Source organism: Ovis aries, chromosome 5, assembly GCF_016772045.2.
Source record: "Ovis aries strain OAR_USU_Benz2616 breed Rambouillet chromosome 5, ARS-UI_Ramb_v3.0, whole genome shotgun sequence".
NCBI lineage: Eukaryota > Metazoa > Chordata > Mammalia > Artiodactyla > Bovidae > Ovis > Ovis aries.
In genome coordinates this window covers 59,898,052-59,926,003 of record NC_056058.1, presented here as the reverse complement: position 1 = coordinate 59,926,003, position 27,952 = coordinate 59,898,052, and the positions used below count along the sequence as shown (strand labels likewise).

Genomic DNA, 27,952 nt, shown 5'->3' with positions numbered 1-27,952 from the left:
CACACGGTTCTCCAATTTTAACCTGCTCTCTGATCACCCAGGGAGGTTGTTTTTACAAAGCAGACACCAAGACCCTCTCCCAGGGACTCTCAGTGAGTGTGAAGCAGGGTCCTGGGGGCTGCGTGTGTAAGCAAATGCTCCTGGGTGATCCTGTCGCAGGTGGCCTAGGGCCGCACGTGTGTGTGTGTAGTCAGTCGCTCAGTCATGTCCGATTTTTGCGACCCCGGGGACTGTAGCCTGCCAGACTCCTCTGTCCATGGGGATCCTCCAGGCAACAATTCTGAAGAGGGTCGCCATGCCCTCTTCCCAGGGATCTTCCCAACCTGGGGTTTGAACCCAGGTCTCCTACAATGCAGGTGGATTCTTTACCATCTTGAGTGACCAGGGAAGCCCAGGGCCACACAGAGAAATACCAAATAGGCAGCAGCTGGCAACTGTATTGTTAATAAGGGAATTCCTTCATTTCAGGGGAGGCTGGATTGGATGCTCCGTATGTTATTTACATCCAGAGTCTCTGAAAGCAGAAATGTAAAATAAACTTTTGCGCTGCTAGAAACATGATAGGATTGACTGGAAACTTCTGTGAGCTGACTGCTCCACATGGAAAAAAGAGCTGTATTGCCATCTGGTGGACTGCCTAAAAGTCTTCACGTTCAGACAACCTAAAACTGTTGGAGGGTTTTTCTCATTTAACTCTGACACCATCCACTTCTTTTTGTTTGTTTCAATTAAATTTTATTGGAGCATAGTTGCTTTACAATGTTGTGTTAGTTTCTACAGAACAGCAAAGTGAATCAAATATACGTACATATATGCCCCTGCTTTTTCAGATGTCCTTTCCACTTAGGTCACCACCGAGCATTGAGTGGAACTCCCAGTGCGACGCAGTAGGTTCTCATTAGTTATCTATTTTGTATGTGGTATCGGTAGTGTATATATGTCAATCCAATCTCCCAATTCATCCTACCCCTCTTTCCCCTTGGTGTCCATATGTTTGATCTCTACATCTGTGTCTATTTCTCCTTTGCAAATAAGATCATCTATAACATTTTTCTAGATTCCACATATATGGATATATATGATATTTATTTTTCTCTTTCTGAATTATTTCGCTCAGATACCCTCCGGTATACAGACCAGGAATATGACTCAGGAAGGCTGGGCAGCACACACAGCTTCGGGCCCATACCCAGAAATTTCCCAGTCCAGTGCTTCTTATTGGATTCACATCAGCACCACGAATGCCTCCAGCGGTTAAGACTCTGCACCGTTTCTATCCCTGGTTGGGGAACTAAGAACCTCATGCTGCATGGTCAAAAAATAAAAAAATTCATTTAAAAAAAAGAGCACTTGTGGGCATGTGGAAATGGCAACCCACTCCAGTATCCTTGCCTGGGAAATCCCATGGACAGAGCAGCCTGGTAGGCTACAGTCCCTGCTGTCACAAAGAGTTGGACACGACTGAGTGAACACACCACATGGCATGGGGTACGCACACCCATTGGCCGCCTCTGTAGCTGAGGCTACAAAGTGCCAGCCTCAGATGGGTGAACACAGCCTGAGAGCCAACCTCCCTCCCTCATTTAGCTCCCCAATGGCTCAGCAGGTAAAGACTGCTTACAATGCAGGAGACACAGGTTCAATCCTGGGTCAGAAAGACCCCCTGGAGAAGGAAATGGCAACCCACTCCAGTATTCTTGCCTAGAAAATCTCACGGACAGAGAAGCCTGGTGGGCTACAGTCCACGGGACCACAAAAAGTCAGATGCAACTTAGCAACTAAACCACCATCACCAACTCACGTATGAATCTCTGGCTAAAGTTTAGTTAGGAAAATGGGAGTTTTCCACATTCAGTATAGTTTTTCACTTTCCAGCCTCTGCCACCCAGGAAGGCATGTTGGAATATAGGTACTGAGCAAACCAATCAGAATCTTATATGTCTATCCCTCCTTGACCATTTTCTCCTAAACCTTCCTTTGTTACTTCTACACTACATTCTATTCCTGAAAAGAATTGTCTGTTCCCACCGTCTCCGCTTCCTAACCTCCCATCCTTCCTTCACTTACAAAGTACGGTGCATCCTTCTCATAGTCAGTTCATATCACATGACCTTTCAGTCTCCTTGCTTTGCCTCCCCCCTTCCCCTCCTCTCTTAACCATCCTCCCAGTACTGCATTAGCGCCTCACTTCTCCCAGTCTGCACTCTGCCTGAGTGTTCCTGTGCCCCTGTGTAGCATACCTACCATACACAGATACTCCCCCCCCAAACATAATCCCAGCCATAGAAGTTTTCCCAGGTTTCCAGTAGCATCCTGAAAGGGTCCACCTGCATATCACAAGCTCCTGAAACTCAACATACTCAACCCAGTACTAAACTCATCATCTGACTTCCAAAATCTGTTCCTCTCCCTGCATTTCTTTGTGTAAACCGCACAACTACTCACCCATGAGCTAGACTCCTGGAAGTCGATTTGATTGTCCTCTTTCCCTTTCTGTTCCAGCATTCAACCTGTCCCTAAGGCCATAAATTTTGTGGAATCCTCTTCCTGAGTTTAACAGGTGCTGTTTAAAAAGAAAGACTTCAGACATGCTCATTCTACATTCTAGCACTTTATTGGAAATCGTGTACATCAATGAAATCAGATCAAAGTAAAAGCATCATTTTCACAAAATAATATCCTGATAACCTGTGCTATCTTCTTACATAATTTAACCAATTTCCAGATGCTCCTGGTTTTGGCCAAAAAGCTTGAGTAGTACAGAAATCTCTTTATACCTATAAATATAAGTCATAGCATTAAAAATAAACAGTGTTGTTTGAGTTAGTTTCAAATTCCTGGGAACATCTCTTGAAATATAAGTCTATACCTTGGAATGGTTGTAGTGTTGGTGGGAGGGAATGAAGGGAGTATGTGTTATGCAGGAGCTGGGGCAGAGGGCCTCACAGGGGATGGGGGCTGAGATCCTGAAAGCTGGCCAGGGAACTCAGCCATTCTGCATTTGCCAACACTGCTTGAGTGTCAAAGCTCTGCAAATCTAATGCAAAATGAAGTTCATCACCCCAGATCCCTTGTCATTGCCAAAAAATGGTGGAGCCCCCTCCAGATTGCACGGGGGCAGAGCTTCTGGTGTCCTGGGAAGATCCACCCATCTCCCTCCCCCTGCCACACTTAATTCCCTCCCAAATTAGAAAACTCCAGGGAGTGGCACCTCAAAGAAAACATTGAGCCACATGCTGTTGGTCTCTTGGAACGAGGACAAGGTGCTTTTGCTTCATTTCATCTGAGGGTCACTGGCAAGGCTGCTCTGCCCCAGGGTCTCCCTCACCACCTTGAAGGCTCTCATCAGTAATAAGGGTCTATGGTTTCTCAAAGCTGATCAACATCCAACAGTTAACACCTGTGAATCTGCTCACTAACAAGCTTTAACCTCCACCAGGTCATGGGTTCTCACAACCCCATGAGGCAGGACAGCAGGGAGCATGATCCCTGTTTGGAAGATAAGAACCTGGAACTCATGGAATTAGGTCCCTGGACCAAACTCACACCGCTGGCCAGTGGCAGAATCAAAGCCAGAACTCAGGTCTCCTCACATGTTGAGCTCCAAAGTCCACGCTGCAAAGTTCCCCCTGCTGCTTTTCTGGGAAAGGGGAAGATGCTGGGGGCCAGGACACTGTCCTCATCCCTCACCCACCCCTCCTGGGAGGTTCTCAGACAGGCCCATTCAGGATGGGATGGGATCGCATGCGATAGATGATGACTGCGGTGGCCGGACACAGCAACAAGGAGGTCATGATGACAATGGTGGCCAGGATGATGAGGACAATGACCCAGATATCCAGGATGTGCTTGGGGAGCACAACTTCCATGGGGATCTGGCTGGTGGCTTCCATGCTGCTTCACTCTGCAACAAACAGGAAAGAGCAAATCACTGTTCTGTACCTTCTCGCTGCCTCCCTAGTTGGATAGAAACCTGCCCTAGGAGTCAGAAGGTAGGTCACCTACCAGCTGCTGTGTACTTATTGATGTTGCCTGATTAATAATAATAACAGCCTCATTTACTGTGGGCTTCCTATATGCCAGGCCCTAGGCTAAGCACTTTATGTGTATTAACTCACTCAGTCCTTACTTCAACCACCAACCCTCTGAGGTAGGGACTATTATCATCATGCTTTTTTTTATTTCTTGGCCTTTATCTTCAGTTATTTCCACTTTAGAGATGAAGACACTAAAGCCTTAAAAGGTGTAGATGTAGTTAATTTGCCCAAGGAAACAAAGCCAGATGGGTAGGACTCCAGAGCCTCCATGTTGAACTATTAAACTATCATACCACCAGACTGTTCCCTCATCTGTAAGGTGGAAAATTCGTTGTTTTTGGTCCTGCACCCCTTCTCCTCTTCTGGTAACAGAACCTCCTCTTTTCTGGAGAACCTACCTTTTCTGTGTGGTTTAGTTAAGGCACGCACCTGAGCACAGGGAAAGACTGTGACCTAAGCTTGGCCATTACAAATCTCCAAAGCCTCTATTCAGGGATAGGCAAATAACTCGGGCTAGGTCAACCAAAGTCCTCCTGGGACTTTTATGCACAAACTATTGAGAAAGATGATTCTTTCTAGTGGGACTGCTAAATTGAAAGGATGTGAGTCTGGAAAGGATGGGCATGGGGCTATCTCACCCACATGTGAGAGCATGTCCTAGACATGGAAAGAGAAGTGGAGTCTTGACAACCTCAGGTAAGCGCCCCAGCCCAGCCAATCCGACAGCATCTGCAAAGGACATCCCAGGTATATACGTGAAGAATGCTCTGGTTTTGCTGAAGCCAGTGTCAGTTTCGTTTCCCTCACTTGCATCTAAACGACGTAAATCAGTTGTCCCCAAACTTTATGATTCACAGGCTAGAACAATCTATGGCTCCTTCTAGGTCTAAAAGGTCTATAATTCTGTGATTCAAGGTCCTGGGCAAGACTCCCAATTTCAGTCCTATTTCCTGCTTCTACTTGCATCAGTTACCTTTCCTTTTTAATGCTTTTTGGCTCCATGCCTACTGTGGTTGCGTTAAGTAAGTTTACTGATTACCATACCCAAGGTACAGCCTCCAAGACACGCATACCAGGAAGTTTGTTTCTTCACCATTTGCTTTAGAGACCAACACAACAGAAGTAGCCATATATAGTAGAGTATATCCATATAATGGACTACCGTGCAACAATTTTCATTCATTTATTTAACAAATATATAGTGTTTGCTACACACCATGCATTGTTCCAAGTCGCTAAATGCCATAAACCATGCTAAGTGAAAACCACCTTAGGACAGTTTAAAAAAATGTCGATTCAAGGTCCCATTACAGATGAATTAGACTCCAGAGGGGCCTTGTTCCCCATGTTTCCCAGGTGACTGGAATGTGCAGCTGGGTTTGGGAACCCCTGGACAAGATGATCTCTATGGCTTCTACAGCTCTTCCTAGCCCCATGTTGTGGAAACTGATTCCTCTGTACTCTGTAGTCAGTCTGGACAGATGTGGGCAAGCTCTAGGATGGAGGAGAAGCCTCTGGCAAGGCTCTCCAGGCCACTGGATTATTAGGCAGGGGGATTATCAGGCCTTGGAGGAAGAGGCACAGGCTGGCCCTGCCTCAGCCTCAGAAACAAGGTCTAAGGTACTGAAGCGTGAGTCACAGGAGAAGCACACTGTTGAAGAGAGACCGGGTGGGGGAAATCATCCATTGTGGTCTCCTGATTACATCAATAGCTAGCTTGCCTTGGGCCAAAAGAACCCCACAAAAGCCCTTTCCAGTAAACCCATTAACATCAAACAGTCTCTGGAACTCCAGATGCCAGGAACACATAATCTCCCTGGCTGATTTTCATAAGGAAAACCTGTCATTTACAGGAATTTGAGCTCCAAGGCTGATCCACAACCAAAACCCACTGAAGCTAGCATCAGCCTTGTTTCCCAGGTGGCAAAACAGAGGTCCTGAGGTTTTCCCTCAACTTCAAGCCCACCCCCTTCCAGAATAATCACTCAAAGACCTAAATCTGATCAGACCACTGACCATAACTGAAACAAATCAGAACAAATAGATGAATAAAAGAAACTCTGCCTGTAATCTGTATTCTAGACTATACCACTATTATTTTCTCACACATGAAATTGTCTAAAACCCAAACACAAAAACAGATAAAATTGGAACTGCTCTAGATTGCTGGGGCGGGCCCAGAGAGTGGGTTGGGGGTCCTATCCCATCAGCAGAGCTGAATAAATATCCTTAGAGCAGACATTAAACCCTAGACATTAGGGTGCCCACCCACCCCCTTCATATATACAATTCAAACTAAAAGCAATACTAAACCGTAACACCAAAATGTACATTTTATGATGAAGTTGAAGTCATTTTTTTTCTTGTAACTGAAAAAATCTATGAACATAATTTTTCCCAGCTAGCCTGCTCACTTGGTACAGCAGAACTGTTTAGCTGCTCCTTGACCCCTTGGGCTTCTCAAAACACAGACTGAAAGCCACAGGCTGTAATGCTCTCTGAGGACCCTTCTGGAGCCACTGTTCCAGGGTTCTAAGGCTGGACGTACACGTGGCCAAGTGTCAGAGGGCACCGGGAGCTCCATCTCCCTGTTTCAATCCTCTTAGTACTCCCACGTGTTCTCTGATGACCTGTTCCCTCCCACGTAACAGAGATTCCAGTCACTTCCACCTCTCCCCACTGTGAAAGAAAAAAAAATTTTCCCCAAAATAGGAACTACACAAACCATATGTTCAGCACTATTAATGGCATGCTAGAAAACTTTACTTGAGAAAAAGCAGAACTCAGCTAAGCTGCTGCTAGCTGACTTCTGTTTGACCTCTGGCATCTGGGTGATTGGCGCCTTGTGAGGATGTAAAACTGTTTCTTGATACATCTAACGAGTAACTATAGATCAACAAGCTCATTGTTTGCTATGCAGATATATTACTTGTGATTTCCGATTAATAGGTCATGTCAGAGGAAATGGCACAAGCCATGTCATAAATTGAACCTTATCATTGATTAATGATACAATGTTTTCATGACCATGGGAGGCAGAACAGCAGGCAGGCCTAAATTCTTGTTAACTCAAACTGGCATACTTTATCTGCTATTTACCTCATTAATGAAAGATGAACTTTAACATATATTCAATGTTTGTCTAAAAGACTATGTTAAAGTCACCCTGAACAGACAAAGAAGCTACTGCATTGTCAATCATGGGTGTCTTCCAGGCCCTACACCACCTGCCCTGTGACCTGGAGACACCCTGGCTCCACTTTAGACCACAAACTTAAGCGGTCTAGACAATTCAGTGGAAAAGTTAAGAAACTGAAAAGGACTATTTTGTATCTACTAACAAGACTAAGTGAAAGAGTAAAAAATTGTAGTTCCTTCAAAGGAGGAAAGCATTGTACTTTCTCCAAAGGTAGAATATTCATCCCGTCTATCAAGTAGTAGTCTATTTGGTCCAAACTAGGAAGGAAAGTGCAGGTTCCCTGCTGCCTGATTCTGAAACATCAAGTTTTACTTCTGGGACTGTTTTTCTTCAGCAACTGAAAGTTTGTTTACAAGATAATAATAATCCTTCCAGTCAATTCTATCATCTGGCAAATCTTCTAGTGCCAACTATATATATATATACTTATACATATATATATAAATTTCATAAATTAAAAATTTCTACAAGTCAGAAGTATTAGAATAACTGAATTCAAAGTGTCTCATCTGTGCTGTCTACCTTTCAACTGTGAGACTCCCTTCCCCCACAAGTAACTTTCACCTCTCTGATAGAGCAATGTGGTTTTTGGTTGAGCACTATCATGACTAGTAACTCTGTCTAGGGCCCCTGGGGCCCACCAGGCTCCTCTGTCCATGCGATTCTCCAGGCAAGAATACTGGAGAGGGGTGCCATTTCCTTCTCTAGTGGATCTTCCCAGGGATCAAACATGGGTCTCCTGCATTGCAGGCAGATTCTTTACTGTCTGAGCCCCCAGGGAAGCCCCAAAATCACAGTAATCACACACACAAAAATAGCAGTGGCATAAGAATGAACACACAGATCACTGGAACAGAATAGAGAGCCCAGAAATAACCCCACACATATATAGTCAATTAATTTACTACAAAGGGGGCAAGAATATACAATAAGGAAAGGATAGTCTCTTTTACAAATGGCATTGGGAAAATTAGACAGCCACATGCAAAATAATCAAGACTAGTATCTTACACCATATATAAAAATTAGTTCAAAGCAGATTAAAGAACCGAAACCATAAAACTAGAAGAAAGCATAGACAGTAAACTCCTTGACACTGGTCTTGGCAAGGATTCTTTGGATCTGACTTCAAAGGCAAGAACAACAAAAGTAAAGATAAATTAGTGGGACTACATTAAACTAAAACGTTTCTGCACAGAAAAGGACACTATCAGCAAAACAAAAAGGCAACCTATTAAATGGGAGAAGATATTTGCAAAGCATATATCTGACAAGGGGTCAATAATCAAAATATATAAAGAACTCATACAACTCAACAAAAAAAATTGATTAAAAAATAGGCAGCATGGTAACCATAGTCAAGAATATTGTATTGCATATTTGAAAAGTGATGAGAATAAATCTTAAAAGTTCTCATCACAAAAAATATTTTGTAACTTTGTATGGTTACAGATGGTAGCGAGTTATTGTGGTGATTATTTTATGGCATATACATATTGTGAATCATTTATGTTGTACACCTGAAATTGATATATCATTATATGCCAATTATACCTCAATTGAAAAAAAGAAAAAGAGACAGAATCTGTAAAGATCAGGATTTTCACTTCTGGTAATGTCAAGGTAGATAATTTTGACCTGTTTTCTTCCTGAGGACAACTAGAAAAATTAGACCAAAAAAAATATGCTCAAAGGCACTAAGAAATAGCAAACTAATGAAGAATTACCAGGCTAAGATCTGGGAGAAGACGAATCCAGGGAGGTAAGCCTAGTATTTGCAGCAGCATCTCCTTTAGTGAAGGACGGAGACTAACAGTGTTTCTGACAGACTCAGGAGTATAAGACTGCCAAGACAGAGAGAGTAAAACCCTTGTATTCTGGGTTTGGGTTTCAAAGAGCACTCTTAGTACTAAGAGTGAACAAGAAGTATACTAAACCCCAAGACTGCAACCCAGCTTTGAATCATCACAGTCCTTGAAATTGAATTAAGCTTGTTCTAGATTGCTAGTACCTCCAGGTGTCTGGCAGAAGCAAACTCATATCCACTGTAGAGGAGATAACAGCACAATTCAAACTTTTATTCAAATATAATGTCCAATCATAACTAAAAATAAGTAGCAGTGAAAAAAGACAAAACGACTAGAATGGAAACATCAGAAACAACAGACAATAGAAAAAGACTTACAGGGGCTCCAGATATTGGAGTTGTGAGACACACACATTTTAAGTAACTTTGATTAATATGTTTGAGGATAGAATAAAACAAGATTGAGAATTTTGACAGAGAACTGAAAACTATAAGAAAAGAACACAACAGATTTTTTTTAAAGAGCCAAATAGAAATTCTAGAACTGAAGAACACAATAATTGAATATAAAAATTCAGTGAATGGGCTTAACAGCAGATGAAACATAGCTGAAAAAAGAAGTGGTGAACTGGAGGATCAGAAGGAAAAAAATATAATGATGCAGGGAAGTAAAAGGATGAAAAATAAACTGGGTGAGGGGTATAGAGGAAACAGTGACACAATACAACATCCATGTAATTGGAGTCCTAGAAAGAGAGAAGATAGAATGGGGGAGAAAAAAACATTACAGTAAGAAATGGCAGAATTTTCCGAAGCTGATGAAAGATATGAATTCACAAACTCAAGAAGCACTATAAAGTTCTAGTTAGATCAAGTGAAATCCATAGTTAGGTGCATCATAGTAAATCTGAAAATCAAAGACAAAGAGAAAAAAAGATTATATTCAAGTGGGAACCAATTAGACTGATAGCTAACATCTCATCAGAAACAATGGAAATCTAGAAAACAATGATTTCTTTAAAGTGAACAAAAATAACTGAGAATTAAGATGAAATAAAATTTCAGATAAAATAGAAAATTTAAATATTCAATAATAATAAATAAGGAGAAGAAACAGAATCAAAGTGTTCTTATTTTCTGGGAAAGGGCAAAATAACCAATAACACTGAACTTTGTGAAATTAAGGATGTTTATTGTAATCTCTGCTGCTGCTGCTGCTAAGTCGCTTCAATCGTGTCCGACTCTGTGCAACTCCATAGACGGCAGCCCACCAGGCTCCCCCATCCCTGGGATTCTCCAGGCAAGAACACTGGAGTGGGTTGCCATTTCCTTCTCCAATGCATGAAAGTGAAAAGTGAAAGTGAAGTTGCTCAGTCGTGTCCAACTCTTCGCAACCCCGACTCTTCGCGACCCTGACTCTTCGTGACCCCATGGACTGCAGCCTACCAGGCTCCTCGTCCATAGGATTTCCAAGCAAGAGTACTGGAGTGGGGTGCCATTACCTTCTCCGTGTAATCTCTAGGGTAGCCATTTAAAAGTAGTAAATGGATACATAATTTCCAGAGAAAACAAGGGAAAGGGTGGGTGGGGGGGGGGGGGGGGGGAGGGGAATAGAACATGTGAGACAAATAGAAAGTACATAATAGATTTAAACCAAAACTAACAAAAACTATCAGAGTATATAAACATATAAATAGCTTTTACAAGAGACACATAGGGGTTCAGAAATATTGAAAGTAATTGGAAACAAAAGAAATACCATCTATCATGAATAAGCTAGTAGAGCTGTTTTACCATTGAACAAAGTAAACATTTAAGTAAAAAGTATAACTAGAGATACCAAAAGATTCAATGATTTTTAATTTTTATATACCTAATCTCAGAATTATAAGAAATAGACAAATTTATAATTATGGTGGGGGAGTTCAATACATCTCTCTCACATATTGATGGAACAAAATAATTTTAAGAATCACCTAAGGACAAAGATGACTCCTTAACATTAATATTTTTTTACAATATATGATTTAAAATAGAAAAACTAACAAGTTAAGTTTAAATTATCTCCTCAATAGCTCAGATGATAAAGAATCTGTCTACATTGCAGGAGACCTGGGTTTGAATCCTGGGTCAGGAAGACCCCCCTGGAGAAAGGAATGGCAACCAACTCCAATATTCTTGCCTGGAGAATCCCATACACAGAGGAGCCTGGCAGGCTACAGCCCACGGGGTTGCAAAGAGTTGGACATGACTGAGTGACTAACACAACAACAATGCATAGCTATATATTCATGAACAGTATTGGAAGAAAATAACTTGGAGGATAATTATATAAGAATAAAGGGAAGCATAATATATTGTGTTCCAAAAGCAAGTCCAAAGCAGGGTAGTTTTAGTGTAGGAACAAGTAAGTTTTAGAACTGATTCCATATGCTAAGTCATTTGACCTGACTCAGGAGAGAATATGCTCCAGTTACAACTCCAAACAGGCTATTTCTGTAAAACAATGACAGGAAGCAGAATCCTAAAATGGCTCCCACAATCTGTTCCCTGGAATTACACTGTGATTAGGTTAGGCCACATAACAAGGGTAAGGGATTTTGCAGATGTAGTTAAGGCTCCACAACTGCTGCCTTTAAAGTAATCAGAAAGATTACGTTGGGTGGGTCTGACTTAATAAGGTGGAAGTCTAAAAGAAGGCTGAAAGCTTCCCTAGGTCAATGATACTTTTCTGCTGGCCTTGAGGTGCAAGAAACAAATCTACCAATAACCTGAAAGAGCTGGTGGGCAGATTCTTCCCTATTGGGTCCCCCAGATGACAGGGCAGCCTGGCTGACATCTTGACTGCATTTCTGTAAGGACCCAGCTAAACTGTATTTGGACTCCTGACTCAAGGAAACTAAGATTGTGTATGTATGTTTTAAGCCACTAAAATGTGGTAATTTGTGATGGCAGTAATAGAAAATGAATACAGCAATATTACATCCTACTGGGTTTGTTCTCTGGAGATGAAACTTCTACACACCAATGATATTCTAGAAATCTACATAGGATTTAGACACTATCTACTTTAGTCTACCTTCCATTTTACAGATGAAGGGCGTGACTTACCCAAGGTCATCAAAGCAATTTAATGGCAGGACTCAGGGGACAACTCAGGCCTCCAGATTTGCAGTGCTCTTTTCCATCTCCATCACTATCCTATTTCAGATGGGAGTCAGGAGAAGGCAGTGGGGCATCAGGTAGGAGTAAGCAGTGATAGAGAATAAACTAATAGAAAGAATGAGAGCCAGCCAGCCTTCCTTGTTTTTTATTGAAGTATAGTTGATTCACAACGTTGTGTTAATTCCTGCTGTATAGCAAAGTGATTCAAGTTATACCTATATATTCTCTCTCATATTCTTTTCTATTATGTTTTATCATAGGATAGTGAATATAGTTCTCTGTGCTACACAGTAGGACCTTATCCATTCTATACACAATAGCTTACATCTGCTAACCCCAACCTCCCACTCCATCCCTCCCCCAACTTCCTCCCCATTGGCAACCACAAGTCTGATCTCTGTGTTTGTGGTCTGTTTGTATTTCACAGGTAGGTTCATTTGCGTCATATTTTAAATTCCACATATAAGTGATATGATATGGTATTTGTCTTTCTCTTTCTGAATTACTTCACTTCGTATGATAATCTCTAGTTGCATCTATGTTGCTGCAAATGGCATTATTTCATTCTTTTTTATGGCTGAGTAGTATTCCATTGTATATATGTACTATGTCTTAGGGCTTCTCTTGTGGCTCAGCTGGTAAAGAATCTGCTTGCAGTGAGGGAGACCTGGGTTCAATCCCTGGGTTGGGAAGATCCCCTGGAGAAGGGAAAGGCTATCCACTCCAGTATTCTGGCCTGGAGAATTCCACAGTCCATGGGGTCACAAAGAGTCAGACATGACTGAGCAACTTTCACACTTCACTCACCACATCTTTACCCACTCATCTGTCAATGGACACTGAGGTTGTTTCCATGTCTTAGCTATTGTGAATAGTACTGCTATGAACACAGGGGTGCATGTATCATTTTGGATTAAAGTTTTGTCCAGATATATGCCCAGGAGTGGGACTGCAAAACATATAGTAATTCTATTTTTAGTTTTCTGAGAAACCTCCATACTGTTTTCCGTGGGCTTCTTGACTATACCTTTTTACTGTGTAAACCCCTAGGGGAAACTTTGGGCTCAGAGTCCTCAGCAACTTCCTCAAAGGTGAGGCAGTGAGGTGGGTGGTTTTTCCAGGAACACACAGACACACCCCTAAAAAGCAAAGCAGGGTCCTGTCAGAATCACTCATGGATATAATTCCACCCTTTGTGTTTCATCTCTTTGACTTAAGGTCCAAATGCAAATCAACCCAGTGAAGAAGGTAACGCTAAACCTTGTAACTTATTTACTCCTCACCATGGGTAAGAACATCAGAGAAGACAGGGAGACACCAGAATCCTACTTGTAATAAGAGATTTCACCAAACTGGAGGGGAAAGCCAACATGCATAAAAGTTGAAACCTGGGAGAGGAGTGGGCTTTGCCTGGATTCCAGTTCTTCCCCAGCATTGATTTTACCCAGCACAGTTCTCCTCACAGAATGCCTTTCCTCTCTACTCAGTGGTATAGGTACTGAATAAACATTTCTTAAATCAACAAATTCTCAAACTACTGTAATCTGGTAAGGTGACGGAAGTTCTTAGAAGTATAAAGAACACTTGGAAACAGCAGGGAAATATTTCTGAAACACTCAGACTACAGAGTAGTGTTAAAAGGCCAGACTAGGAGGCCAGTTGGCTTGGATTTAAATGTGGCTGTTTTAAATCCAAGAGATTTACCACTTTCTAGCTGATCTGCCTTGAATAAGTTACTTAAACTTCCTAATGATTCCATTTACTCAGCTGAAAACAAAAATGGGAAAGTAGTCTGCCTTATAGGGTTAAGGAGAATTCCATGAGATAATTGCATATAGTACTTAGCAGTATTCTGACAAACAGTAAGCACTCTACAAAATGTTCATCCTTTGATTAATAATCCCTGACCATAGGGACTCTCTGGCCTAAGCAAATATTCACCCGCTTTGGCTAGAGTTTGGTAATATCCCTAACTTGGACTGTACTTCATTTTATCAACAAAGATGATAGATGCTTAAAAGTAAAAGTGTTAGTTGCTCAGTCATGTCTGACTCTTTGCAGTCCCATGGACTGTAGCCTGCCAAGTTCCTCTGTCCATGGAATTTTCCAGGCAAGGATACTGGAGTGGGTTGCCATTCCCTTCTCCAGGGGATCTTCCCGACCCAGTAATCAAACCCGAATCTCCTGCCTTGCAGGCAGATTATTTACCATCTGAGACGCTACAGAAGCTGATAGATGCTTAATCCATATTAATGATGTTTTTTTAATCAACCAGCAGCAGCATTGGTTAATCTGACCTATTTTTCCAGTCCAAGTATGAAACTAGTAGAGTAGCAATTCAGTCTAATTCAATAAACATTCATGGCACTGTGATTAACACTGGAGAGTGGGTGTGGAGATAAATACAGCGTTTTTCCTTAAGAAGCTCACACTCTTCTGGAGAAAAAGACATTAATTACAATCACAAATTGCAATAAAAGGCAGAGAAGTGGACTGAAGGTAAAAACCATATGCCATCTCCAAATAGGAAAAAAAGCAGAAAGAGTATTTGATTTGAATTCTGTTTTTCACCCATAAAAATGTGACTTTGGGCTAGTTATTTAAAATCTCTAAACCTTGGTCTTCTCATCTTCCAAATAAGGACATTAGAAGCATTGCCCTGCAACATCCTATTGTGAGGATAATAGGAGATAATATGTATGGAGTCCTAGAAAATAACAGATGCTCAAAAAATATTAATTCTCATGCCTTTGTTTTTGTCTATGTAAAATAGAAGACTTCACCCAAAAGGGGGGTTTTTGATATGGACTATGAAGATATGTAGGAGTTCAAAAGAAAGAAACGAGGAGAAAGGCAGGATTAGTAGAAAAGCATCATCAACAAAGCCCAGAGCTGATCAGTTACTCGGTATATTGGGAGCATATGTAGGGCTACTGGCTTTGGCAGGAAACCTAACCTTTAAAAGCTCCAGTCTCGCTTGTAAAAATGGGAATAATATTAACTAATAATAGTAACTTCTTCATGGGGATGCCATGGAAGTTGAATGAGCTAATGCGTACAAAGCACTTACTTGGACAGTGCCTGGTACACAGTAGTGTGTGTGTTCTTAGTCGCTCAGTCGAGTCTGACTCTTTGCGACCCCGTATACTGTAGCCTGCCAGGCTCCTCTGTCCATGGGGTTCTCCAGGCAAGAACACGAGTGGGTTGCCATGTCCTCCTCCAGGGGATCTTCCCGACCCAGGGATCGAACCCAGGTCTCCCCCATTGTAGGCAGATTCTTTACTGTCTGAGCCGCCAGTAAGGGCTTCATTAATGTTAAACTGAGCCTGTGACCACAGCTCGTAAAGTCACACAAAGTTCAGTGGCCCCTACCACTTAGTTTAGGCACCATGACTGCTCTGTGTCTGATCAAGAAACTGCAGTGATAGTTTCATAAACAAACAGCCTTTGATGTCTTCCCATCTTTAACTTTCCACCGGAAATGCATACTCTCCACATCTGAACTGCAGCTAACAGTGAACTTTTGAGCGACTGCCAATGGCTATCCAACCGGTTTTACCACCAAGGAGTTTTCCAAGGAAGAACACAATGAAAGAAGTGACTTCCTGCTGCTTCAAGCTTAATTATGCCACAGTGGGAGAAAAGGCAGATAGAGGCAGGTGACTTCCTGAAGGTGTGGACTTATTCCACAGCTCTGACTGAGCACCAAGTGCTGGTGTTTCCTTTCCACTAGACACGGAGGCCACAGAGGAGGCCACTAGAACCAGCTCTGAGTCACTGAAGCTGCAGGAATCTCTTGAAGCATCTTGCAGAATGTGAACAAGGTGATGGCTCACAGGCAGTGGACTAGGGGGTTTATGCATGGCCTGGTTCACAGCACCTCTTCCTGAGGCTCCACCCTCAGAAAGAGCTGGTGAGATTGTCAGAAAAGAGTGAAGCATTTAGGCCAGACAGAGAGGGCAACTCAAGTACCAAGAAGGGATCCCACTGGCCACCTAGTAGCTGGGCTACCCAGTGACTTATATCCCAAGGGCTGGTCCCATTTCAAGACCTTTTTGTTTGCTGTTCGCTCTTCCTAGAATGCACTGGATCATCTTAGATCTTCCCTTCAACATGCAGCGTCTCAATGACCATGACCTCAACTTTTAAACGTTACGTCTTTGAAAAAGCCTTTCCAGACCCTCTCTATTAAATTACCACCTTCATCCACCAGCCATTCTCTGTCTCATACCTTGTTTTATTTTCTGCACACACTTTTCACAGCCTCAGATTAGCCTGTTTGCTTGTTTGTTTTTATTGGCCATCTTTGCTGACTCAAATGCAAACACAAAGAGAGAAGAAGCAAATACAAAGAAGAGAGAAGTCTCTCCTTCACTGCTGTTCCCTCAGCACCCATCACAGGCCCTAGCACACAGTAAGTGTCCAATGAATATAAGACTGACAAAGAAATGAATATGGACAGGCTGGGGAACATTAGATTTGACTTAACTCCTGGAACTTAGTCGGGGAGATCCAGAAAGGATGCTTACCCCTGTTCAACGACCTTAAAGTCAGAACATTATCTTTTAAATAAAATGAAACCCTCTGATTTGATCTCTGTACATTCCCAAAGGATTATGGGGCCTCTTTCTTTCCCAGTTCACCCTCTATGTACTAGACGAACTAGCACTGGCCTTTCCGAGTAATGTCCTCTAGACTTCCCTCTTCCCGACTTGCTTGGGCTGATGGTTCAAATTCAAGTTTCAATTCCTTGAGCTCAGGGGCTGGGCATTGCTGTAGGTGTAGGGGTTGGGGGCTTGCTGCCCAGAATATGGAGTTTTCTCTCACTGTTCTTTTAAGACGACAGGGAGGCTGATAAAAGGGGAGGGGATTCCTCATGCCAAGTCCAGTGTGAAATGGCCATCCCAGCCTCATATTTACTCTTGGAAACAGTGTTACAGTTAGCCTCAAGCATTTCCCAACTCAGCAAGGAGTCCCTTTCACCAGGGACCTTTGTTCCAAAGAAAGGGGCCAGAGGAAGGAATGGGCAGGACACACAAGTATCAAAAATGTGAAACAAATCAAACCAGAGGACTTTCTCCAATGACCCCAGGTCTCTGGGGAGAACTCTGTTCTCATTTTACCCCAATTGGCTTCTATCGCCTTCAAAATTCTTAACAGTATAAAGACTTATTCCCTGCCTGAGTTTCTATCTGCTCTTCTGTGGCTGGAAAAATGGAAAAACCCCAAGATAGTTCAAAGACTTCAGAAATCAAGCCAGAGCTATTCACGACTGCACATACCATCTGACCCAGCCAATCACAGAGTCTTAGAAATCAGCAGGGAGCCAGCAGAGGAGAAACCCAGGCCCAAATCCACAGTATCCTGTTTAAGCCTCCACCGTCCATCACTGCTATTTGCCACTGACTAAGTGCCTGCTGCTGCTGGGCTGACAAAGGAGACTCTCCGTGAGGTGGACTGGTGGGGGGCTGGGGGGAAGAGGGGTGTCATTGATAGAGCTGCAAGTGCACCACAGTGGTGGAAATCTCCTGCCAAGATGTGTGATCCAGAACAAGCCACTCTCCTAAAGTGGGCCTCACTGTATATGGTAGACAGAAAGACGACCCCACAGAGAGGTGCACGTCCTGGTCCTCAAAACCTTGAATATGAACAAGGAAGCGTGACTCAGAGGGAGGAGCCAAGAGAACAGGCAAAGGGACTTTACAGATGTGACTAAAGTTAAGGACTTTGAGATGGGGAGATTAGCCTCATTATCTAGGTGAACCCAATCTACTCACATGCATCCTTACAAGTGAAAAGGAAGGCAGAAGAGTGGGAGAAATATGATAGGAAAAGGATCTGACTCACTGTTGCTTATTTTGAAGATGGAGAAAGGGGGCTATGAGCCAAGGAATCCAGTGGCCTGAGAAGCAGGGAATGCCCCACAGCTTGCAGCCAGCAAGCTTACAACCACAGAACTGACTTCTACCAACAACTCAAATAAGCAGGGGACCAAGTCCCCTCAAAGCTCCAGAGAGAAACGCAAGCTGATGATGCCTTGATTTACTCTAAGGAGATCCATACTAGACCTATGATTGCTAGAACTGTATTACAGTATATTTGAAGCCACTAACTTTGTAGTGATTTATTACAGCTAGAAAATGAATGCAGGGTGCAATCCTGAGTATTTTCCTCTTTCAAACTGAGCTTCAGTTTCCCATAGGTCAATAGGGGAGGATGGACAAGGTGACCTCTAAAGGGCCAGCTCTCAAAGGCTGACTCTGCTGCCCCTAGAGCCCTGCCCCAGTCAGGATGGCGCTGGGTTGAAAACCATTCAAGAAAATCTAGAAAAGAGTGAGGGAAAAGATGAATCTTTAAACAGCCCCAAGATGTCCCCTAAGGTGCCACCAGGGCACTCAAAGAGAAAAAAGTCTCCTGTTTTGCCCCCTTGTTACTTCTCTGACCAAGAAGAAGGAAGCGGGAAGTCTGGGAGGGCTAGACAGATGCTTCACAGTCCCTCAGTAGAGGCCAGAGCACCAAGTTAAGAAGGATCTTCCCTCCCTATAGAGGTCTGTTGAAAAGTCCTGAGTATCAGTGTCAGCCTGAGGCAGGGAGTTAGGGGGAGAGATGTGTGTGCCAGACGTGTCATCTTGATCGTAACTGATCCGAGGAGCCCAGCTGTCTTCTCTGTCTTTTTGTCTCCCTCCTCCATGTCTTTTTTCCTATCCTATCCTATGCAGTGGGTCATCAGCAATTCACATGCCCCAATCAGCCTACCAGGATCCAAATCACCAAAATAATGAAGCTGTATGTGCACACAACTAAGCAGTTTGAAGTACACAGTTTAGTCACTGGATCTGTTTTGCTGCTTTCTGATATGCCAAGAAGTCATAATTCTGACCTGTTACCCTTCCTGGTTCCCTAACTCTTAATCTTTACACCAGATGTACATCACTCTCAGTTGAGGTTCACTGTCTATGAGCGAGATGAACTGATACTAGGGGGCCTCGTGATTCACTGGTCAAGAGGCTGCCAAATTCTCAATTAACTCCCTCAGGTCACCCTGTAAGTAATTGACAGAGGCAAGATCTGAACCTAGATCCCCTCAATTGCAATGAGGTTCAGAGCATAGGCCCCAAAGCCAAACTGCCTGGGTTCAAACTGGAGCTCTGCCACTTACTTCCTGTGTGATATGTGTAAGCTACTCTCTCTGGATCCCAGTTTCCTCATCTATAAAATGGATGCAGTGATGATCCCTACCTCATAGGAAGACTCTTGAGAGTCCCTTGGACTGCAAGGAGATCCAACCAGTCCATTCTGAAGGAGATCAGCCCTGGGATTTCTTTGGGAGGAATGATGCTAAAGCTGAAACTGCAGTACTTTGGCCACCTCGTGCGAAGAGTTGACTCATTGGAAAAGACTGATGCTGGGAGGGATTGGGGACAGGAGGAGAAAGGGATGACAGAGGATGAGATGGCTGGATGGCATCACTGACTCGATGGGCATGAGTCTGAGTGAACTCCGGGAGTTGGTGATGGACAGGGAGGCCTGGCGTGCTGCGATTCATGGGGTCGCAAAGAGTCGGACACGACTGAGCAACTGAACTGAACTGAACTGAAAGACTAAATGAGTTAATACATATAAAATGCTTAGAATAATACCTGGCTAATAGCAAGCACTTAGTAAATGTCAGGTGGCTCAGTGGTAAAGAATCCGCTGCCAATGCAGGAGATGCATGTTTGATCCCTGGATCAGGAAGATCCTCTGAGAAGGAAATGGTAACCCATTCCAGTATTCTTGCCTGCGAAATCCCATGGACAGAGGAGCCTGGCGGGCTACACTCCATGGGGTCACAAAAGAGTCGGACACAACTTAGCAACTAAACAACAACAAATATTATTATTGTTACATTATTCAGCTTACCTGGCCAACCAGGCAGAGGTCAGCAGGATGTGGTAATACTAGTGTTTACTCTTATAAACTGAGTGGGAGGACATGTGCCTGTCTTTGATACCACTGCCAATAGCGACAGTGTAAGACAGTCAAGATAAAGATCCTCTGTCCTTGGAAATATTTTCTGGGTTTCTATTAAAACATAGAAGAAACAGAAGTGCTTTCATGGAGAAGAAGCAGAAGCACTCTTCTTAAAAGAAGGGTCAGAATATGGCTGGGAAATCATCTAAGGTTGTACCTACCTCTTATTGTCCCCTTAGTCTGACACCCCAGAGCCCAATATGTGACCCAGCCATACTCAGCCCCCAGAGCATCTGATCGGTTTTCTGTCTCAAACACCTCACCACAGCCCAGTGATTGTCTGGCTGGGCCAGAAACAGGAAATCCCCAGACCTTTTTTGCGGCGGAGCCCACTGTGCTGATGCTCTGAGTGGTCAAGTGTTTGGAAGATTTGATAGAGCATGACTTATAACCCCCATGGCATGATTCATAACCCCTAGATGGCTGGAAACTCGAGGTCTCGGCTAGAGCAGAGAAGCATTTCTCCTTGGCTTTTCTTGGGTGTTACTACAGAAGTACATGATGTCCTGAAACTCAGCTGGGCTGTCTCAGATGTGCTCAGAGGATTGCTGGGTGGCCTGAATATAACCCCAAAGCACATCCCATTTAACCACAGACACCCAACTCTTCCACCTCCACTCCCTTATTTTACGGGGATGGCAAAGGCAAGGTCTAGATATGGAAACGCCTCAAGGTACTCAGAGTGTTTCCTGACTCCCAGGGAAACAGTCCTTCCCACCTCAACCCCTCACCCCCACCCCTACTCAGGCCTTCACAGTCCTGCAGGATTATGGACTGGACTATTTATCCCCTACAGTGGGATCACCGATCCTAGCAGATGATCAGGGAATCTTCCGTGATCGAATGACTGAGGGGCTCCCACCGCTGCAGCCTAGAGCTTTGAGGGAATCTGTAGATAAATGGGTGACAGGACGAGAACGAGTGAGTCAGGAAGACACAAGTGGACCTGCATGAGTAAGAGCCTGCCTGCCCACTCAATCCAAAACGCAGCCTTAACAGTTGCATGAGGTTTTTAAGATTTATATCTCTCTTTCACTCAGTAGGCAGTATTGGGCGTCCTGTGCCAGGTGCTGAGGATGAGAGACAGAGCCTACCCTCAAGGAATTTGTGGAAGGGGGGTGAGCGGTGCGGGAGAACTGGCAGTGGAAACAACCCCTAAATAAAGAGGCAGGAGGGAGCTTGGGAGGAAGGCTTCTTTGTCTCCAAGATACTTTGAACTTTCCCTTTCTCATTTGATCGGAATGCAAAGGGTATTTTCTCCATTTCACCCGAATGCAAAGGGTATTTTCTCCATTTCACAGACAGAGAACTGCTAGTAACAAACCACGGCTGGAGCCCATCACCCCTGACTCCCAACTCTGGGCGCCTTCCACGCAGGGCTCTGAGAAAAGTAAGACAGAGAGCCTGCTGCTCTGGGGGGTGCAAAGACCCAAACTGCCAGCGCAGCGCCCACAGCGGGTGCGCTAAGGCCGGGAGCCGAGCTCCGCCGCCGCTCCTGGAGAGCAAAGAGAGAGCAGAACCTGCTCAAGGACGGGGCGCGCTTCCCCCTTCCCTCCCACGACCACAGGCAGGGGCAGGGAAACGCGGAACAGACTTGCCTCCCGGAGGGCTGGAGCCCACCCATACGAGCTCCGGCCTCTGGGGAGGCCCAAGATCGAGCGCCAATAAAGGTCGCTGGAACTTAAGGGCGGACAAAAGGAGATAAGAAAAAGCAGAAGTGGTGAAGAGGGAGAAATGGGGGAAAAGGAGATAAAATGAAGGCAGTTGGGAGGGGCACTTGGGTAGAGGCAGCACGAGAGCCGGAGCCGACGAATGGCACCCGATGACCCCACTCACCCGAGATCCGCGCAGCTGCTTTGAAAACCCGCGGCCACCGCCGCTGCTGGATCGTGCCAGGTCTGCGAAAAGTTCCTGGGGCAGAGGCAGCTGGAATGCTTCTCTAGATGTCCTGGGGACGGCGGGCTCCAGCAGCGGGATGCGACCCCTGGCCCTCGGACCTCGGCCGTCAACGTGCCGGGTAGCTCGGAGCCGCGGGCAGGCGGGAGCGCGCAGGAGTGGCCGGCACGCGCAGCTCGGCACCCGGCTCGCCGTGCTCGGGTGGTTGTGGAATGCACGGCCGCCAGGGACCGCCCCGGAACGCCAGGGCCCCGGCGGCGGCAGCCCCTCCCCCACCTCCCCAGGAGGCTGCACAGGAAAAAAGAAACTGAGTCTTGGTTCCCGAGAATGCAGCTTGTCAAGCGCACGCCTTGTGACCTTAGCGATCACTTCTGTTGAGGATCTCCATTCCCTTGCATTGTAAACCAAGAGGGAGTTGACCTAAAATGTGTCCTCCATGATCCTTTTCAGCTGTAGTCTTGTACGTGGGAAACGTGGAGTTTGGTTTGAGAGGAGGTTTGAATCAAGGAGCAGAACTCAAATCTCTTCCTTTGCAATGTGTTGATGCTTTTGAACTGTGGTGTTGGAGAAGACTCTTGAGAGTCCCTTGGACTGCAAGGAGATCCAACCAGTCTATTCTGAAGGATTTCTTTGGAAGGAATGATGCTAAAGCTGAAACTCCAGAACTTTGGCCGCCTCATGCGAAGAGGTGACTCATTGGAAAAGACTCTGATGCTGAGAGGGATTGGGGGCAGTAGGAGAAAGGGACGACCAAGGATGAGATGGCTGGATGGCATCACGGACTCGATGGACATGAGTCTGAGTGAACTCCGGAAGATGGTGATGAACAGGGAGGCCTGGCATGCTGTGATTCTTGGGGTCGCAGAGTCGGACACGACTGAGCGACTGAACTGAACTGAACTGAACTGAGCATAGGATCCTTAACAAGAGGCTTCATCTTCCTGACAGCTGCTTTCTCTGTAAGATGGGGGCAGCAACACCTGCCTCCCAGTCCTGGTGTAGGGACAGACTTGGAGGGCCAGCATGAAGCTGTTGGTTGTCTGCTGTAACATGCCTCTGCATCTCCTGTTTGTTTTGTGCTAACAGTGAAAGGGCCCAATCTAAGGCCCGTTAGATCCCAGTGTCTGAGAGGCCTCCCAGGCCCTACCAGTTCTGCACCCCAGCTTCCACAGGACAATCTCCTACATGCCTCTGTAATCTACCCAGTGAGGGAGGCTCCCTGTCCCATCTTAGCACCTACAATATTTAAATTCAGTAGCCCAGCGTTCTTGGCTTCCCTGGTGCTACTAGGGGTGAAGAACCCACCTGCCAAGGCAGGAGACATAAGAGATGCAAGTTCCATCCCTGGGTCGGGAAGACCCCTTGGAGAAGAGCATGGCAACCCACTCGAGTATTCTTGCCTGGAGGATCCCATGAACAGAGGAGCCTGGCAGGCACAGTGCATAGGGTCACAAAGAGCAGAACACAACTGAAGTGACTTAGCACACACACCTACAGCACACAGCGTCATTCAGTTTTACTATTCTAAAACACAGAGCTCAGACCTTGAGGAGTCTTAGAGCCCAGGTGTGTTTCAGTTTCTTCCTTTGGCCAATAGATACGTACAGTAGGAACCATACTTTCCCAGGACTAAATTTTGTGTGGTGTAGGCACTAGGCTTAACCCCTACTGCTTTCTCTGAGTCAGTGATAGGGTCTCAGAAATGACTTTCAAATCATCCCTACTGGATGCCAGTTTTTTAGAGGGAGAACAATGAGGATGAAGGGGACTGACATGAAAAATGAATTGAAAATTCTAGCAATTGTTACCCAACAGCATGTTTTAATGAAAAGGGATCCTAAAGTACCCAGAGAATTCTGAATTGTTGAATACAAAACTGGTGACAGGGAAAAATTAAAAAGTTAAGGGAGGACAATCTCGACACAAAATGTTCTTTGGCTATCGGAGGGAGAGAAGGGGTTCCTTTGGGTGGACCGCTGGTAACTCCAAGTGTCCTATGTGAATGCTGGCTTCCTTCTTAGGGACTGCAGAGGCCCCGGACAGAGCCAGTTACAGCCAGGCTTAGTCTGCCTTCACATTTGGCAGTGTCTCAGTATCTTTTTTGGAGAAGGACATGGCAACCCACTGCAGTATTCTTGCCTGGAGAATCCTGTGGACAGAGGAGCCTGGTCGGCTGCTGTCCATAGGGTCACACAGAGTCAGACACAACTGAAGTGACTTAGCATGCATAAATGCCTTGGAGAAGGAAATGGCAACCCACTCCAGTGTTCTTGCCTGGAGAATCCCAGGGACGGGGGAGCCTGGTGGGCTGCCGTCTATGGGGTCGCACAGAGTCGGACAAAACTGAAGTGACTTAGCAGCAGCAGCAGCAGTCTCTCTTTAGTCATGATTTGCCCTGACACCCAAAAAGCAAGCCAGAAGAGGAAGCTTGAGTATCCTATGGGAGATGTCCTACATTGGGTCTGGTGTCTCAGGTGAGCTGATTTTGCTGAGATGGCTTTGGAAGGGAAGAACAATGGATGCTGTGTTTGGGTAGTAGGAGAGGGAGACGAGCTAATTTCAGCAACAAGCTTTTGTTACAACAAAAATCAGGAAACCACTCACATTTCACTTTCTTCATCCTCCGTTACAAGTACTCCAAAGGGAAAACCATCAGGAGCTCAATTTATTGGGAGATCTTCCCCTCCTCCATAGTAGAGGGAATTTGAATAAAAGAAACTGTAGTCTAATATCATTACCTTCTATCAAAACACTGTCTAAAGGCTCCTCCACTAGGATGCAAACCATTCAGATACCTTCTCTGTTAATCACATCTGTGCAAGAATTTTCTTCTTCAGTATATTTTCTTCGGTATATTTTTCACTTGCACATGCACAAATTTTGAGAAATAATGTGGTATATTGGATTAGAAATCAGGAAAGCAAAATTCTAAGTGTGTCACTCAGTAGCTAAATAACCATTATTGGCTCAGCTGCCTCACTTGTAAAATAGTAAAGTAAGACATATTCCTCTGGTCTAATTCAATTATTGAGTAAAGTGGGCCTTAGGAAGTATTGCTATGAACAAAGCGGGTGGAGGTGATGGAATTCCAGCTGAGCTATTTCAAATACTAAAAGATGATGCTGTGAAAGTACTGCACTCAATATGCCAGCAAATTTGGAAAATTCAGCAGTGGCCACAGGACTGGAAAAGGTCAGTTTTCATTCTAATCCCAAAGAAAGGATTTAGAAGAAAGGATTTAGAAAAGGCAAAGGAACCAGAGATCAAATTGCCAACATCCACTGGATCATAGAAAAAGCAAGAGAATTCCAGAAAAGCACCTACTTCTGTTTCATTGCCTACACTAAAGCCTTTGACTATGTGAATCACAACAAACTGTGGGAAATTCTTCAAGAGATGGGAATATCAGACCACCTTACCTGCCTCCTGAGAAATCTGTATGCAGCTCAAGAAGCAACAGTTAGAACCAGACATGGAACAACCGACTGGTTCCAAATGGGAAAAGGGGTACATCAGGCTGTATATTGTCACCCTGCTTATTTACTTCCATGCAGAGTACATCTTCCAAATGCCGGGCTGGATGAAGCACAAGCTGGAATCAAGATTGTTGGGAAAAATTATCAATAACCTCAGATATGCAGATGACACCACCCTTATGGCAGAAAGTGAAGAGGAACTAAAGAGCCTCTTGATGAAAGTAAAAGAGGAGAGTGAAAAAGCTGGCTTAAAACAGCATTCAGAAAATGAAGATCATGACGTCTGGTTCCATCACTTCATGGCAAATAGATGAGTAAACAATGGAAACAGTAACAGACTTTATTTTCTTGGGCTCCAAAATCACTGCAGATGGTGACTGCAGCCGTGAAATTAAAAGACACTGGCTCCTTGGAAGAAAAACTATGACAAACCTAGGCAGCATTTTAAAAAGCAGGGACATTGCTTTACTGACAAGGGTCCAAATAGTTAAAGCCATGGTTTTTCCAGCAGTCACATATGGATGTAGGAGTTGAACTATAAAGAAAGCTGAGTGCTGAAGTATTGGTGATTTTGAGTGGTGTTGGAGAAGACTCTTGACAGTCCTTTGGATAGCAAGGATATCAAACCAGTCAATCCTAAAGGAAATCAGTCCTGAATATTCATTGGAAGGACTGATGCTGAAACTGAAACTCCAACACTTTCTTTGGCCATCTGATGCAAAGAACTGACTCATTGGGAAAGACCCTGATGCTGGGAAAGACTGAAGGCAGGAGGGGTAGGGGATGACAGAGGACGAGATGGTTGGATGGTATCACCAACTCGATGGACATGAGTGTGAGTAAGCTCCGGGAGTTGGTGATGGTCAGGGAAGCCTGGCGTGCTGCAGTCTATGGGGTCACAAAGAGTTGGACATGAATGAGTGACTGAACAACAGCAGCAAGTATATATCTTTAGTTTTCCACCTTAATAAATGTAAAAGGGATGTGTGTGGCCAGAGGAGGTTTTGTAATGTTTGTTTTGCTAGTAGCTAAATGTTTGTGTATTTCAAAGTGTATTCAGTTACTTGCCTACAGTTATCTCCATGAGGAAATAGAAGGCAGTTACATTGGTTAAATGTTGTAATTTATATGCTAAGAGAGTAGAACCTAATGCTGTCAGCACACAAAGGGAATGGTAACTATGTGATGGGATGGAGGTGGTAGCTAATATGGTGGTGATAATTTTTACAGTTTATAAATGTATCAAATCAACATGTTATACATCTTAAATGTATACAATGTTAAGTGCCAATTATATCTCAGTAGTGCTGGAAAAAAAAAAGAGAAATGGGTATGATCTTTTTTTAAAAAAATTGCAGCATAGTTGATTTGCGATGTGTTAACTTCAGGTGTACAGCACAATGATTTGTATATTATATATAAATATATAATCTTTTTCAGATTCTTTGCCATTATAGGTTATTACAAGATACTGAATATAAATTCCCTGTGCTATACAACAGGACCTTGATGTTCACCTGTTTTGTATTTAGTACTCTGTTAATCCCAAACTCCTAGTTTATCCCTCCTACCCCTTCCCCTTTGGTAACTATAAGTTTGTTTCTGTGTCTGTGAGTTTGTTTCTGTTTTGTAATTAAGTTCATTTGTATCATTTTTTTTAGATTCCACATATCATGCTATCATATGACATTTGTCTTTCTCTATCTGACATATCACTTAGTGCGATAATCTCTGGGTCCATCCATGTATCTTCAAATGGAATTTTTCATGACTGAATAATATTCTGTTGTAGGAGGCACCTCTTTTTTTCTCCATTCATCTGTCAATGGCCATTTAGGCTGCTTCCATGTGTTTGCTATTGTAAATACTGTGGCTATGAACACTGGGATACATGTATGTTTTCAAATTAGAGTTTTCATCTTTTCTGGACACATGCCTAGCAGTGAGGTTGCTGGATCAAATGTTAGCTCTATTGTTAGTTTTTAAAGGAACCTATGTAGTGACTTCACCAATTTATATACCCTCCAACAGTATGGGAAGGTTCCCTTTTCTCCATACCTTCTCCAGCATTTATTACTTACAGACTTTCTGATGATGGCCATTCTGACCAATGAGAGGTGATACCTTGTGGTAATTTTGATTTGTATTTCCCTAGTAATTAGCAATGTTGAGGATCTTTTCATGAGCCTTTTGGCCATCTATGTGTCTTCTTCAGAGAAATGTTTATTTAGGTCTGCAATTTTTGATTGGATTGTTTATTTTTTTGTACTGAGTTGTATGAGCTATTTGTATATTTTGGAAATTAAGCCTTTCTCAGTCACATCATTTGCAAATATCTTCTCCCATTCTGTAGGTTGCC

General features: G+C 43.9%; 1 protein-coding gene across 1 annotated transcript; it reads right to left on the bottom strand.

The window, feature by feature from the left end:
- Nucleotides 1-2,595: 2,595 nt before the first annotated feature.
- On the bottom strand, nt 2,596-22,333 carry SMIM3 (small integral membrane protein 3). Its single transcript, XM_004008982.6, has 2 exons — nt 22,058-22,333; nt 2,596-3,904 (listed from the first exon to the last, which is right to left on the bottom strand). The coding sequence occupies exon 2, from the start codon at nt 3,891-3,893 to the stop codon at nt 3,711-3,713; it is 183 nt and encodes a 60-aa protein (XP_004009031.1). The 5' UTR covers nt 3,894-3,904; nt 22,058-22,333; the 3' UTR covers nt 2,596-3,710.
- Nucleotides 22,334-27,952: the final 5,619 nt, after the last annotated feature.